The following is a 15,840-nucleotide window of genomic DNA, read 5'->3' as shown; positions in this document are numbered from 1 at the left end:
TTCCCTATGCTAAACTAGGCGATTATCAACTAATATATTTGTATATATATACAATCTTATCAACCTCCTTATCATCCTAATAGGAAATCAATCGAAGGAAATCATAAAAACAGTGTAAATAACAATATTTTTGTAATTTGAAATGTATTGAAACATACAGAGATCAGTGACGGAAATTTTTTTCTCAATTTCATGTCTCTAGTTTCTAGACCTCGAGCGGTTTATAGACTTTGTTATTTTTTTCGAGTTGTTTGTTTCGAGTGAAAAACGGCTAATGAAATTAACAATATTTTGACATAAAACTGGTCAAGTATGCCTGAGAAGGTATGTATTCTGCTATGCGCAGAGAATATATATATAAAATAGTTTATGTTTTTAGCGAGTGCTAAAGTCTTTTGAGCGTCAATACAGATCATGTGGCGGTCAATTCAAAAATTGTCCTTTGATCTCGCGAGCTTTATATGGATTTTATTCAAGGAATAAAAGATATATGCTAGTTAAAAATTATAAATTTTCAGGAACAATTATTGAATATCATCGAAAAAATGATGATATTTACTGAAAGACAGGAAAACAAATTTTCTGTTATCCGTTATTTGATATGTAATAAATAGGTGTGGGTAGAAAGAGCTTCCTAATTCAATTTAAAATTTGCCAAAAATGGTGATTGATATTCGAAAGATTTCATTTTTTCTATACAATTTCCACAGTATAAAGATTCTATACAAGGATTCATTTTTTATACATAATGGCACAACTATAAATGAATAATGATAGTTTGTTTAAAAAATATGAAAAATATAACCACAGTGATCAAGCCTAAGGTAAAAGATTAAAGTGATTGTTTTTAAGTTTAGTTGGTTATGGCTAAAGTTTATATTCTAGAGATTGATGATTCTGGTAGGCTATTAGAATGCCCATAAGGTTAATCATTGATTTCATACATATTGTTGTATAATTGTGGTAGAGCTGACACTTTAATAACTCTGAACATAAGACATACTACTCTTAGGGTGAAAGGTTGGTTCTTTGATAGTTCCATTTATCAAAGACATCAATCTTGTTTTCTAAGGAGGGGAGAATATTTATTGCATTTTCAAACGTTCTTTGTTCTTTTATATTAAAGCTCAGATCAAAGGATTTTCAAATTTCAATTTTGTTTTTTCATATTATTCCAGAGAAACAAATACATAACTCATTCTATAGCTGATCCACCAATATGTGAAGAGGTAAGATTAAAACTCTTAGGAAGAATTTTTTACTCTACTTAGGGACAAAACATACTTGTTAATTAATGAATGTGATAAAAAAACTTATATTATATTTAGTGTCAAAAGAAAGAGCTCTCATTTTTTGACCCAAGTTGCCCTGGATGTTCTGATATACTAGCAGAGTAAGTTTCAATATATAGTGATTATATTTTAGTCAAACAGATGTGCTATCAATTGTTTCAGATATTGTAGGTCCTACAAACTGACATATAATTACAGGTTAGATGTTACGTTAGAAAAATAAAAAGTTATTTTTCACGATGGTACATTTTCAAGAACTGAACAGTATTAATTTCCATGGCTAAACTACAGTATAGTTCATGGCATCTAGGTTGTTAATCCATCCCATACTCTGGTTTGATTAATTAATGAAAGTAATCACCACACAAAGATTACATTCACGACGCAAACACAATAACACATACAGGATCCAGTCACCTTGTATGTATGCAAAATTACATTAAATTAGGTAGATTTAAAAATGAAATCTGAATTTCTGCCAATACAGCATAAATCCAACATTGAGATGCACCATCTGTTATTTCTAACCATGCAATTTGATGTGTTCTCTATTTTATATATTACTCTCTATAATCTAGTTAGTCCAAAAGCATAATATGAAATGATAATAGGAGGAGGGAAGTACAATATCATCAAATGCTTCTTCGAAGATGGTTTAACTGTAAGACATGCATGCAACCATGTTGAAGTACAGTACCTCATTGTTTCATGGTTTAATTTTTACCATTACTCTTTCCAGCCATCTCTAAAGAAAAGCCCCAGTGAAATGCAACACCAATTGCAATTTAATACATAAGAAACTATATGTAAAAACACATGCTAGACCTATGGTATACTAACCATACAATGGTGTACTGTAATCGCACGCGGCATTTTTGACGTTTTAATTTACGGATTGTTTCGCCCAAGTTCTGCCCTCCGTTGACGCATTTTGAAACACCAGAATGTAGAACATACAGCACATATTACAGTATATACATCTTTGCCGAAAATTGACTCCTTAAATATAAAAACACGGTTCAATCTTTATCGCCCGTTCTCTTCTCGTTGTCATGAAGTATGAACCATATTTAACATACAGGGTGTCTCCAAAAAAGTACTCCCTTTGAAATCAAACCCACGGATGCGTAAAATTAATAGCGAAAATTAGCATATAACAATCGCGCATTTGAAATCCAACAAAAGCTAGATTTCAAAAGGGTACTTTTGGGAATTAGGTAAATTATGAAGTCCTCGCAATGCCGGGACTCAAAATTTAAACTAATGCAGTATATTCGTAAGTGGGGTATACTAATAAGGTATGTCAAACATTACACCCAGGCCTCTAAAAATTTCTTACCTTAGGTTTCTGAAGCCTGGAAAAATTAGTTAGTCATCGTAACATAACAAGGACCGTGAAATTTGGCTACCAGCCTACCAATATATGGAGTAGTGATTTACATAGTGGCTTACGTAGTGATTCCTTTCAACTCGTTTGAATTTTTGGTGTCTAAAATCCTTTAGCAGCAGAAAGTGTTTGCTTTAAGACCAAGACTTAACTAAACCATTAAAATGTACCTTTGAAATATTTGCAGTTCAGAGACGTCGATATCTGAGATATTTGCTATCATCAGGCAGTGGGTACCACAAGTCCAACAAAACCTGGAAACGTTTGTAAATGAGGTATTACTGTAAAACCAAGCCCATGTAAGACAGACTTAAATACGCAATTCCATTTATTCTATTTAGTCTTAATTTATAAAATTCTGGAAAAATATTGTCCATACGATTACGCTTTTCTTCCTGAATGTCATTGCATCCTCCCATCATTTTTGCACGCATAACTGAAGTCATTTCAGTTGCACTTACCATCACGTTTTCATAACAGATAACAAGACGAGGTGCTGGTGTAAATGACCGGGATGGTTTGACAGATATGACACTTTTACATTACGCCTGCAAGTCAGGAGCTGGTGAGATTTTTTGTTATAAAAATAGGTACGCAATACGTACATTCTACAGCTTATTCTCTTTCTCCAATTAATCTTAAGTTGGTGTTGGTGATGTTGACAGCGCAACTACCCTGGTGACAGAGCTTATATCACAGGTAACTAATGCAAAATTTATACAGTGTCTAACAAGTGGTTTCTGCCGTGTGACACAATGAGAACTCTACGTTTCAATTCTCGTCCATTTTTACTACAGGGTGCAGATGTTTCGTTAAGGTGTCGTTGGACAGATATGTTGCCTGTGCATTATGCTGCATTCTTCAATTCTGCGTCTGTCATCAGAGTTCTACTGAAAGCAAGCGGGAGTAAAGGTAGAGCTTGTTCTATTGTAGCTTCCTGTTTTATTGTACTCAATCAATAAGTAAGTATAAATTATTTTGACATCAGATATCGATGCGACCTGCTCAGGATTTGATAACGGCACAATACTTCACATAGCAGCGAGCAATTTGTGTCTCGATGCAGCTAAATGTTTGGTAAGTACTGCACGAGGGAAATTTATATCCGACTCTAGACTGAACCAGAAAGACTAGTTGCTGAGCAACTGTTTCCAATGTACTGTATTATATGATACCAGTTTTCAGAAATCTTTCTTGACTTTCCGTGAATTCTATATTGTACCACCACCTTTACAAACAGAATTGTTACCACTGTAGTGTTTCATTTTAGCTACAACACGGCGCGAATGCATTCGTTAAAGACGACAAAAACAGAACTCCGTTAAATACTATTCCAGAAGGTACAGTATAGACCATATATCTGTAGTTATATCTATATGATATAGACTCTAGCCCCATTTACACTACGCGCAATTTAGTTTGGTACAGATGAAATTGGTACGGATGAAATTTGACAGTTTATTTGGGAGTTTAAAATTTCATCTGTACACTGAATTCTTTAGTACCGTACCAAAAATTGTAGTGTAAATGGGGGTTCTACTCTACCTAATATTTAAGCATAATGAATAACTCTCGAAAGAACTTCCACAAAAAAAACAATCCACACTGATCGAACTGTCCAGTTGGCATTGTTCGCTTGGTCAATAGGAAGAGTTGTTTCTAACTTTTTAATTTAGAGTCTGGATTTGGAGTTGGTTTTTAACGGCTAAAAAATTCGATGGTTAAATTCTTTAACTCTTGTAGCGAGTACTTTTGAACGGGATTCACCATCAGCTGTTATCGCTAACAAATTAAGAAGATTACTGTGCGAGGCAGAGACAAGTGGGAGTGAGTCCGGAATGGAATCAGCTACAGTAAGTAAAGCAAGATGATATAGCTATGTACTTTTATAGTTGAATTTCACACGATTTCTTAAGTCATCTCACTAATGCTTGCTTTGCAGGATTCATCTGTAAATATATTGGATATTATGGGTTTAAAGATTGGAGATAAAGTTGTCGTCGGGGACAGCAAGGTTAGGCCAGTACTGCTAACTAACCTAAATAACACTCATTTCTAGGCTGTCCGTCGTATGAACTTGTTAATTCATATCTGCATGTGCATAGTGTTGAAATTCTCTGGGGATCCCAGAAAAATCAAGGGATCTATATGCAGGGCTATAAACAAGTGAACTGTTACTTATATAGGGCTGGAAATAAATTCTATCCTTTACCTCGAAATACTTTCAACGCTACTCAGTTATTCATAATGGCAGGGATTCTATCTGCCTCACAACAGCGTTCACTGAAACCCGGCAACAATTAAAAAGTCAATCAACAATGTGGTTTTTCAGGTTGGAATATTGCGTTATTGTGGCAGTACAGACTTTGCAGAGGGGCAGTGGGCTGGCGTAGAGTTACAAGAAAATGTTGGAAAAAATGATGGATCAGTCGGTGGCAAAACATATTTCAATTGTAAACCCAAACACGGTACGATTTCGGTGTTATTTATAACCTATACCCCATGACGTTGAATCACTTCCTGGTTTACTCTAGCCCAAAGCCAAGAGCATCTACTAAACAGATTGTTCGAATGTTTAAGAATGTGAATCTATCTTTTAGGTATATTTTGTCCCGTATCAAAAATCTCAAAGCCGAAAATACGAGCTCTTCAAAAAGCGCGACCGAGCTCCGCAAAACTTCACTCGAATCGCGCGCGTGTTGTGCACGCGAAACATACCACAGGTGGTTCGTTACCAGGCTCCCGGTCACCGTCACCTCAACCAAGGACGAAACGCGAGGACAATAACAATATTAAGGTTTGAATTCTAGTGTCTATTGATTGTGTTCATGAAGACTTCGAGAATGTTAAACATAGCAAGATAAGCTGGACTGCCATGTGAAAACTTATGGTGCTGGGTCAAGTGGTACGAAGGCTGGATATAGTGCCTATCCACCAGGTTAGGGTTAGGGTTAGTGATTCTCTCAACCGTTGTGAAAATATTGGAAAAGCAATAAAATTACAACTTTGGAGCTAACAATTATTTAAGAGGATCCTCAATTTAAGAACACTAAGTTTTAATCAAAGTTACTCAGAACAAGAGTGAGTTAGAGCGATTACAAAAAAAAACACTATACAATGGATAGCTCTATCCAGCTTTCGGTCCCTGGTATAACTGGACACACTTCCAAAATTATTATCTAACAATTGCGTTTGGTAGAAATAAAACTAGAATTAAAGTGGTCACTAGCAATGGTCAGATCATCATACATCATGCCATTATCCATCATATTCAAACATACCCAAATCCATAATATCCAAACATATTATCGTTCAATCTTAGGTTGGAGACAGATTGATTTTGACGAATGATGAAAAGAGAAAAGGCATCGCTAGATTTGTTGGTGAAACACAGTTTGCTCCCGGGTAAGGCCAGGGAATCAACTATGCAGAAATTTCATCATATCTTAACGGTGCTCATGTAATACAAAGCGCGGTCGAGTTAACAGTGACGAATCGATTTTTTTTCTAATCTAGACTTTGGGTCGGTGTAGAACTCGACACAGCGTGCGGTAAAAACGATGGCTCGGTGAATGGTGTGAGATATTTTGACTGTCAACCAAACCACGGCCTTTTTTCACATCCTTCAAAATTCCTAATGTATGTTTCACTTCTTTTATACAAGTTCCAAAAATATATCTTATTCAATGCTCAGTGGTTATCCACCGTGTTGACACATCTGAAACCAAGGGGAAGTACTAGAGATGTTCAGAACAAATTATCCCGTATAAAGAAACGTTAAGCTTTTCGCCTATGGTAACACTGAAACGATTAGGAAAGATTTTTTGTTACATTTGGATTAACTATTAAACGCCTGAATAATAATACTGGTTATAAGTTGAGGTTTTCGGTGGCAGTAACACAGTTAATAATACTGCACTGGGCAGAACATTAGAAATATTAATGGTTGTTTAAGGCCTAGGTTATACTTCGGATTATGGTCGCGTTAAATGCAATTCAAACAATAGATCAGACGATAAACCTTATTCTCACCATTATCTATTGTTTGAATTGCATTCAACGCGACCAAAATGCGACGTATAACCTAGGATTTAGTTTCATTATTCTGTTACCTCTATAGTGAGAAGCAGGAACATACAACGTTGGCTGAATCAAGAGCAATAAGCGCCTCAGATGACTCCTTAAACACGAGCAGACTGGAGGATCCTCATAGCTCAAACCCAGATCTCAGCGACAAGAAATATTCTTTAAGTCCTTTGACTCGTCAGTTGTCCAGCTCTGTTCCTGATCTTAGCAAGAAAACTGATAAGAAGTAAGTTGGTTAGGAAGCAACAAAGCATGCAGAGGTTTTGATTGGTTGAAAACTCGAAGCGGGTCTGTGAATGTCTTCATCCAATCAAAATGCTGTTGTGTTTTGATTAGATCAATAGATACAAGCATTCGCAGCAAGCTTGCAAGTAGATTTTTGCGATGAGTGGAAAAGAACCATGCAATACCGTAAAGATATTGATTCTTGATCATCATTTCAGGTCGGATTTGCGTCGAAGCGGTATTCCAAGATTTAAGCGTCCAACTTTAAAGACAAATAACAAGAACAACACAACAGAGAAAACTATTGCGAAGAGAAGCGCCGAAGAAAACAAAACAGGCGGCAATAAAACGTGAGACGACAGCTGGTGTAGCCGTGGAGCATTTACAATTGTTACTACCGCTTCAAAGATTAAAATCAGGACCGTTTGATCAGTTCGAGCAGACCTGGCATTTTTCGTGATTATTATATATTTGCAATAAATTTATATGAATTAGCACCGATATGATAATATTGTATATAATTATGTGTTTCAATAATCACGCAATCGTTATCATTCTATCACATGCAATGTTAATAATTATACCAGCTGATTATAACAAACACACCAAGTTACGCACAATCAAATGTTATACCAGCATTCATTTGGACGCAATACTTATTCGTAAATTCTTCATGCCAGTTACCAACTTGTTGTGGTATTTCAACTTGCAAGAAACTTATTCCTATATCGTCGAAACGATGTCGGCTTTTTGGCGTGAAACCGATAACTTTATCCACAAATATTTTGAATCCGCCTGTCTTCAAGTCTTCCTCAAACCTTTTTGTTACACGGAATTTTCCTTCGGAGAAGGGAGTGATAGTAACGTTCACGTCTCCTCTTTTCGACGGTGGACACTTAAATTCAGCACAAACTGAACGGTTCGACGGTGGGATGGAAACTATCTTAAAGCCTTCCCAATTTTTTGCACCAGACTCGGTACTTTTAACATGAAAATACACTGTTTTATTATCACTGCACGAACCCTTTATAGCAATTTTTACAAGACAGAATTTAGCCGGGTCAAATGAATCGTGCCATCCTTCCTCTGACGAATCACTTATTTCAATGCTATTACTGATCCGATTATCTTCAAATGTCAAGTGATTGACAGCTGAATAGCACTCAAACATTTGTTGGAAGAAAGGCCCACGAGACGTTGAAACTGATACATTGTCTACTGTTATTCTTCTGCTAAATCGATCAAATGCATCGCTAGAATTGTAATACTTAATGCCATTTCCAAAGTTTTTAGCAACAGGCTTCAGAACTTTGTTTTTAATTGTGGCCTGGATTGTAAGACTTTTGCAAAATGTTCTAATGCATGTCGCTCGACCGGTGCTGGTATAATGGACATTATAGTTGTTTCTGTTTCCCTCCTTCGACACTAGCGTGATCTTTACCGAGCGCGCATTAACTGAATTGCTGTTGTCATTCACCATAATACTGATTATGCAATCGTTAATACTTATTACATCAAAATTATAGAGTTTGTAAACCGTGTGATCAATTTTCCCAAAGTAAAACTGTCTCCCCGACCTTTTAGATCTACGTGTCTCGTGCTGTTTCAACCCAGAGTCCATCATGCGCCAGCGCCCAGTCTTCTCGTCCATATACCACAGTTTTATAGCTCTTGCTTCTTCTTCGGTAATATTGTATTCATCAAGATCTAAGAGAACATCAATATCTGTTTTCGGTTGCAATTGTTTGCCGTTTGTGTCCTTAAAGTCAAGTTTAAAAACTCCAAATGTCTCTAGCAACTGTTCTTCGCCATCATAACTAACCGTCGTAAAATCCCCATCAGCCTCGCGCACTTGCGTTTCGTTTCTTGGATCAGCGAAACTTACTTCAACGTTCGCAGTTCCATTGTAAATTTCACCGTCTTCAGTAACTAGGCTTTGTGGAGGTAAAGATAAGACCACAGGAGCAGGGCCCGTCTTACCCTGACTGTCGTTTCCTGAACGCCCCATTTGTATCTCAATAACTGTCGAAGAGTTAACTAAGATGGGCAAAGGCCTTCGTCTCATTTTCACTTCGACGAATGTCACGCTTCCAGGCACAATTGAGACTACCTTAGTTAAATCTTGGAAATCGTTGTAAGAATCTCTGCCTTTAAACGTCAAGACAATGCGTGTTTGATCGCCGGGCATGGAAAATGAAAAATCTCCATTTCTACCAGATCTTGTTAGGTACTTTCCAGCATGGTAAATGTAGCCGTACTTAAAAGGAACATTGTCTGGGCCAGTTGCTACTCCTCTTATTGTTGTCTTTTTGGGTGAACATTGGCCACAACCACAACTTCTTATTCTTGTTACGTTAAATTGAACTCCTACAATACAGCGAATTGTAACGGTCTCTTCCGCCACAGACTGGCAACAGTAGTTATCAGAACATTTCTGTAAGGAGAGCAAGCTGCTTGAAATGCATTTTTCACCGCCACATCGACCAACATCAACCGATGAGGAGTTCATGTTCTCCTCAACACATCCTGGTGGTAGCGCCAAATATTTTGATAACGGTTTACCATTGCAACTGTCATTTTTTGCTAGAATATAGAATAGAAGTTGACGGGTGAAAGCAAAGAGTAATCACATTTATATACACATACATGTGAAGACAGCGAAAACGTTTTTATTTAGTAAGAGATATAATTATGGTTTGAATGGAAAATGTGTGGGACGAAGATACCTGAAAGGCTAGGCTACTGAGGCACATAACTTACTGATAACTGTGATCCTTGCAACATTTGAAAATTCTGCACCGTAATCGTTGTACACTCTGCATTTTACTTCTCCTGACATATTTCGGTGCAAGCGAGATATGGTTAATTTACTGCTTTTCTTAGTGTCTTGTTGGAATTCGCTTACTGAATGTCCATTGAAAATCCTGTCAGTCAATGAATAACATATATTTATAAATACCACGGTATAAGTAGCAGAATTTAAATGTTTCATTGTCAGTTTCTTACCACTCATAGCTTGGTTCGGGTTCTGCAATACCAGCACAGCATAACACCATAGTTTGACCTTCAATACGAACTTTGTTTTCAGGATGGATGCGTACTTCGGGCGGGACTAAATGTGAAATATTTTTTATATATTTAACGAAATACTTCAATCAAGGACGTCTATTGCGCCATTAGAAATTATTTAGTGGTGAGTATGAAAATTCTTTACCTATTTGTTTTAGACTTGCTGAAAGGGAAAACATGGTTGGATTAATCTTCTTTGCTTGCAATGTTTGTGGTAAATATCCACTCCGCTCCACTATGATCTCTTCGTTCAAAACACAAATTCCTCGCAACTCAAAGTGACCAGCGCTATTAGTTCTGGCAAGAATATTGAATGGAAACTCCGCAAGGGCAATGGTAGCATTGTCTAGAAGAACTTTCTCTTCATTTCTTACAACTCCTTTCAAAGTAACGTTGGTGCAGATACACGCATCACATGCGCTGTTCAAGTGTCCTACTGGGCACGGTTTTGTACAATCTATAAAAAGATATATAATAAATATCTCTTTCGGTTACTGCCTATCCATAGTAAAACTAAGGGATCAAACTGATTTACTCTTTCTGCAAATCCATTCTACTCACCAGGACATTTCCAACTAGAACAATTTCTAAGCAATGTATCGTTGCCATAGCAATTTGTGATAACGTTTGACTTTTCTGGATTACCACAAATCCTTTTCCGTGTTTGTTTACCACCACCACAAGAAGCTGAACACACCGACCATCCTTGCCAGGTCGACCACAAAGTTGCTTGTGGTTGAGAAATTTTTTTGTTAATTTTTGTTAATTTTATTATTGTGTTTTTCTGGCGTAAAATTAATTATAAATTATAACAACTTAGGTTTTAAATAAACTTTTACACTATCGGATGGACCATCGTATTATGGCCATTGCACTATAATAGCATAGGCATAATCGCCCTGAAAATAGGCATAGTCAATAGAATATTGAAATTGACTCAGCGAAGGTTTAGTCTGTGTTCAATTAATCATTTTAATACCGTCAATTTCAAATCTTCCAAGTATACTTGTGTTTTCTCTGCACTTCAGTCTTCAGTGGATTTGTTACGGCAGATTAAGGGCCACACAGATAATAATTATACACATGCAATAGCCGATTGTAAACTGAAAAAGGAAACTATAAAAGCAGCATCTTTTTCAGAACAGTTTATAAAATTGTAAAATTCTAAAGTTTATAAAATAACTGCTTGTTTAAACTCACCTATTACCACGCTGGTTGTTGGGACTGGGTATGATGTTTTAGAAGGTGAAACATATTCTAGGTAATGACGACGTAAGATTAATAAAAGAGATCATCAATATAATAAAAAACGACGATTTTTTTTAATAAAAAAACCAAAGTCAACCGCTATATCAACTCACCTCCTTTTGAACTATTCATATTAAACGAAGAAGTGCCTTGAAAACAGACAAGATTTTCAAAGCCCCTGTTTATACTACACGCAATTTATTGGCACGGTACGGCTAAAATTTGTACCCGTACCTATATACAGTTGGAGTCAAAAGTCTGAGTCCAGTCGATTTTTCTTAATTAAGAATAAATCTCGGATATCTTGTGAGTTGGAGATTGGATATGTTGATCTTAACTTGCGTAGTTAATAGTAATGCCTCCCATAGATTTCTCGTTAATTCTTATGGTATTTAGGTGAATAAGAAATGCGTATTATTCTTTTTGTTGACCAAAGATAGCAAAGAGAGGGTCAGCGATGATGGGGTGTCTCTAAAATTGCGAGAAATTGAGGTGAGGTTGTATATATGTGTCGAACGAAAAGTTGGAAACGCTTTGTGAGTCAGATTCGTATTTAATTAAATAAAAATCTGCGAGACCAATGGCTACTCCGGCTGCAAAAGTAAATGGCAAGAAACTAAGAAGAGTAGAAGTAAAACCAGTGGACCGTCCTTAATCAATGGTGGGATGGAATTAAACCAGTTGGAAATTGGCACTGTTCTAATATTTTGTAGGACTCTTTTACGTTTTAAAACAGCTTTGACTTTTTCTGGCATAGGGTGAACCAGTTTTGTTAGCACTACTGGTTCAATTCTATACCACCATTGATTAAGGACGGTCCACTGGTTTTCCTTCTACTCTTCTTTGTTTCTTTCCATTTTCCTTTGCAGAAGTATCCCTTGGTCTTGCAGAACGTTTCCAACCCTTCGTTGGACAAATATAACCTCTTCTCAATTTCTCGCGATTTTTCGAGACATCCCATCATTGTTGGCCCTCTCTTTGCCATCTTTGTTCCACAAAAATACGCATTTCGTATTCAAACCATGAGAATTAACGAGAAATCTATGGGAGGCACTATACTATAATAAAATACTCAAGTTCAAATCAACATATCCAATCTCCAACTCACAAAATATCATTTATTGTAAATTGAGAAAAATTATTGACTTTTGACCCCCGATTAGTGCTCAGGCTACAAAACAAAGACCCTGGCACGGAATCGGGATGAATTGGGTCACCAATTTTAGCCGCGCCGTGCAGCCTCGTACCCAGGCGCTTTAATAGCAAAAAAAATAATGTTGCATTCAATAATTGTATAGAGGTTAGCTAAAAAAACGGGAGCGCGCTGGGTATACCATACCTGAATCAGGGCGCTTATATATAAGAATATACATATACAGTAGAGGGCAAAAGTTTGAGTCCAGTCGTTGTAGCATTCCAGTTATCCAGTATTAAATCCTGGCAGTGTGTTCGAGTTAAGACATACTTGCTAGTGTTTCAGTAATGTAAACCATATTAATTGCACACTGTCAGTTTGGTCCTAATGATCTAAATTATAACAAAATAAAGTTCTTATTCCTTTACACTGCCCAAGATGGGTGGGAAAAAGGGCGAAGTGATGGTGCACAAGGACAAATAGTTGCATTAAGTATTGAAGGATTCTTTCCTCGTAAGATCGCAGAAAAAGTGAGAATTTCAAAAGGTGGTATGCATTAACCTTGGAGAGGTTCGAAGAAACTAATTTCTACTCAAGCAAACTTTTAACTGCTTTGGTCATGCTGGGTTTGGCAATATTGAAAGATATTATAGGATCCTAATTAAAGAAAAGTATCATCCAATTCTTCAAGGACATGGAATTTCATCTGATACAAAGATGATCGCGCGTCTAACTACATGATAATCACCCTAAGCACATGCACATCTTCTAAGTGCCAGAAATCTTTTAGAAGCAAACTCGTTCTGGTGATCTCGTTCTCATGGCTTTTCACCTCAAATTCCAGATCTAAAACCTATGGAACACTTGTAGGACCGTTTTAACCGGAAAAGGGCGAAGCACAGACCCACCAGCCAGGATGACTTGAGGCAAGTGGTCAACGAATGCTGGCAAGGTATTGAACATGCGACATTAAAAAACCTATGGAATCTATGCCAGCAAGAATAAAGGCCGTTTCAAGAGCAAAAAGAAGCATACTAAGCATTGACATGTAATGCATGTTTGCACATTAACATACGTTAAATGAATATCGTAACATCTCATAGATATTGTACAGCATGTATTTTTCAGTTTACTTATTTGCTTTTTTCTAGTTCACTTATCGGTAAGGTTTTCTGTAGAATATTAATATATGCTGCTAAAACAATGAAATACAGTCACTGGACTCAAACTTTTGCCTCCTACTGTATATAGGCCCTGACCTGAATGCAACGTTATATATTTTACTATTAAAGCGCATGGGTACGAGGCTGCGCGCCGTGCCAATAAATCGAGTGTTGTGTTAACGGGGTTTTTACGGTTTTAATAATAAAAACTAAAGATTCAACAAAAATTTGGGCCAAAAAATGCCGAAAAACTGACCCCTTTGTCCAATTTTACGTCAGGAATCGATTTTTGGGGTCAAATAGACCCTTGGGGGGTGGGCATCACAGACCTTTGTCACATTTTTGAACCGCGTGACAATATTTTGAGCAAGCATTAAGCACGCGCTTAGCAACGCTCATCGCTTATATCTTATAATGGCTATTTCTCCGATTCTTTAGCACATGAGCACATCCTAACCCCAGAAAACCTCAAAATTATAACGGAATAATAAGTAAAATTCAGACAGTCTAAAGACAACTGAGAACAAAATAAAGTCGAAAAACATGGAATTTCGAAAAGTATATGGTTGCCATGTGTGAGTAATTTCAGATAACAAGTTTTAACAACGCAAGCTATAATTTTGACTTATATTACAAGTGCGGCATATAACTATCTGCTGATTTGAATTTACTATTTATTGACCTCTTCAAGCGCTATCAATTGGTGGCATTCCGGCATCTTTAGCCTAAATACTTGCAGAGATATTCAATTTAGGCAAGGGTCCCTTCTATGACCACAGACATTAGGGACCAACTGAAAAGGTATTTTAATGTCTCGTGAATGTCACCTATAGCTGTCACCGTCCGTGATTAAAGTACGAATCTTTTGTGCATTATGTACCTGTTGCAACAGAAGACGCCAGTGAACATGTGGTTTGAGAGCACAACCCTTCTTCCAGATTACTTGATTCTTTAAATATAAATAAAAAAACAGACAATGAAAAGGCCATGCTAGAAGGAATGTAGATAGTTTAGTAAAGTAGTATATTCGTTAAAAACTCGGTATAGACACACCGGAATTTAAACTCTCTGAAGATTGGACAGCTTTGATAATCCCAACAGTACCACCGACAATCACAACAATTACCATCACGAAGATCAACAACAAGCAGCATCGTTTTGATGCGTGGCAAGACTTCCTGTATTTCTTCTCATAATCCGGATCAACAATATACATTCCAGAGGCAGAGCTATGAAACACGCCACGTTTGGTTAACTCTTCGGTACTGACAGTGGCCATCGCAGTTTTACACTTTAACAGCACTTTACTGTAAGATCAAACTAATCTTAGCAAGCAAGTTTCCATGAAAAATTGACGCGCTTTATTATTATTAAAATATCTGTAAGGGCCTGAACTTGCAGCGGTTAATTTGTAGTGTTGGAGTTTAATTCGTTTCAAAATAGAAGGATATAGAACTGATAAACTTTGATATAGTATAGATTTTTGTAGTATTTGAGCAGCCATAAAATTTCAAATTTCTTACCTCAATTATCGCAGCCCAACACAATTAAGGCTTCAAAAATGCAAGCAGTGACCACACGTTTCCTAAAACCACCCGCTGCTTTGATTGAAACCGGATTCTCAAGCAACTCAATATGCATTTCACTTAATTAGCAGCCTCGTTCCCCGGCTCTTGGAAGTTTTCGCGGATACAGCACTGAGCGCGCGGGGATGCTTTGGGAGGTTGGGAAATCGCACCTTGCAACGTCCCCAAGCACCCCCGCGCGCTCAGTGCTGTATCCGCGAAAACTTCCAAGAGCCTGGGAACGAGGCTGCTTAATTAGGCAAAGTTTTAGATTTATGGAAAAATGTTTAAATACCGCTGTCCGTTGTGCAATATGAAATGGGGGAGTGGGCTAGAATCGCGTAAGATTTTGTGAAAACCCGTACCACATACAGACAGCGAAAACTATGCCAATAATTAGATTATTAATAATTAAATTCCCGTACCAGAATTTGAACTCTCTGAAGATTGAGTAACTTTAAGAATTCCTACAGTACCACCGATGACCACAACAATTACGAGCAAAAAGATCAACAACAAACAGCAACGCTTTGGTTGTCGGCAAGATCTTTCGTAATTCTTCTCGACCTCGTACTCCGGATCAACAACATTCATGGCAGAAGAGCCATAAAACGAAACACGTTTGGTTAACGCTTCGGTGCTGACAGCTTCCATTCCTTTCTTAGAGTAT

General features: G+C 37.1%; 2 protein-coding genes across 3 annotated transcripts; one reads left to right on the top strand and one right to left on the bottom strand.

The window, feature by feature from the left end:
• Positions 1-231: 231 nt before the first annotated feature.
• On the top strand, positions 232-7,572 carry LOC114530233 (CAP-Gly domain-containing linker protein 3-like). Its single transcript, XM_028551818.1, has 17 exons — positions 232-324; positions 1,179-1,229; positions 1,329-1,393; positions 2,867-2,954; positions 3,160-3,244; positions 3,323-3,378; positions 3,477-3,591; positions 3,668-3,756; positions 3,950-4,019; positions 4,423-4,532; positions 4,622-4,693; positions 5,012-5,147; positions 5,280-5,476; positions 6,002-6,084; positions 6,196-6,318; positions 6,800-6,991; positions 7,209-7,572. The coding sequence occupies exons 1-17, from the start codon at positions 313-315 to the stop codon at positions 7,342-7,344; spliced, it is 1,680 nt and encodes a 559-aa protein (XP_028407619.1). The 5' UTR covers positions 232-312; the 3' UTR covers positions 7,345-7,572.
• On the bottom strand, positions 7,502-15,655 carry LOC114530232 (cartilage intermediate layer protein 1-like). 2 transcript variants are annotated; one of them, XM_028551816.1, is made up of 10 exons: positions 15,596-15,655; positions 14,659-14,912; positions 14,486-14,554; positions 11,421-11,456; positions 11,260-11,316; positions 10,621-10,788; positions 10,205-10,516; positions 9,997-10,102; positions 9,751-9,914; positions 7,502-9,573 (listed from the first exon to the last, which is right to left on the bottom strand). In XM_028551816.1, the coding sequence occupies exons 2-10, from the start codon at positions 14,882-14,884 to the stop codon at positions 7,601-7,603; spliced, it is 3,111 nt and encodes a 1,036-aa protein (XP_028407617.1). In that variant the 5' UTR covers positions 14,885-14,912; positions 15,596-15,655; the 3' UTR covers positions 7,502-7,600. The 2 variants fall into 2 exon arrangements, with proteins under 2 accessions (XP_028407617.1, XP_028407616.1); XM_028551815.1 differs by lacking the exon at positions 15,596-15,655 and adding an exon at positions 15,129-15,196.
• Between the last annotated feature and the right edge of the window lie 185 nt (positions 15,656-15,840).

The sequence above is a fragment of the Dendronephthya gigantea genome, unplaced genomic scaffold (genome assembly GCF_004324835.1).
Source record: "Dendronephthya gigantea isolate DGI-Jeju-01 unplaced genomic scaffold, DenGig_1.0 000061F, whole genome shotgun sequence".
NCBI lineage: Eukaryota > Metazoa > Cnidaria > Anthozoa > Malacalcyonacea > Nephtheidae > Dendronephthya > Dendronephthya gigantea.
Note: the sequence above shows the minus strand (reverse complement) of the source record. Positions and strands in the feature narration are given on the sequence as shown.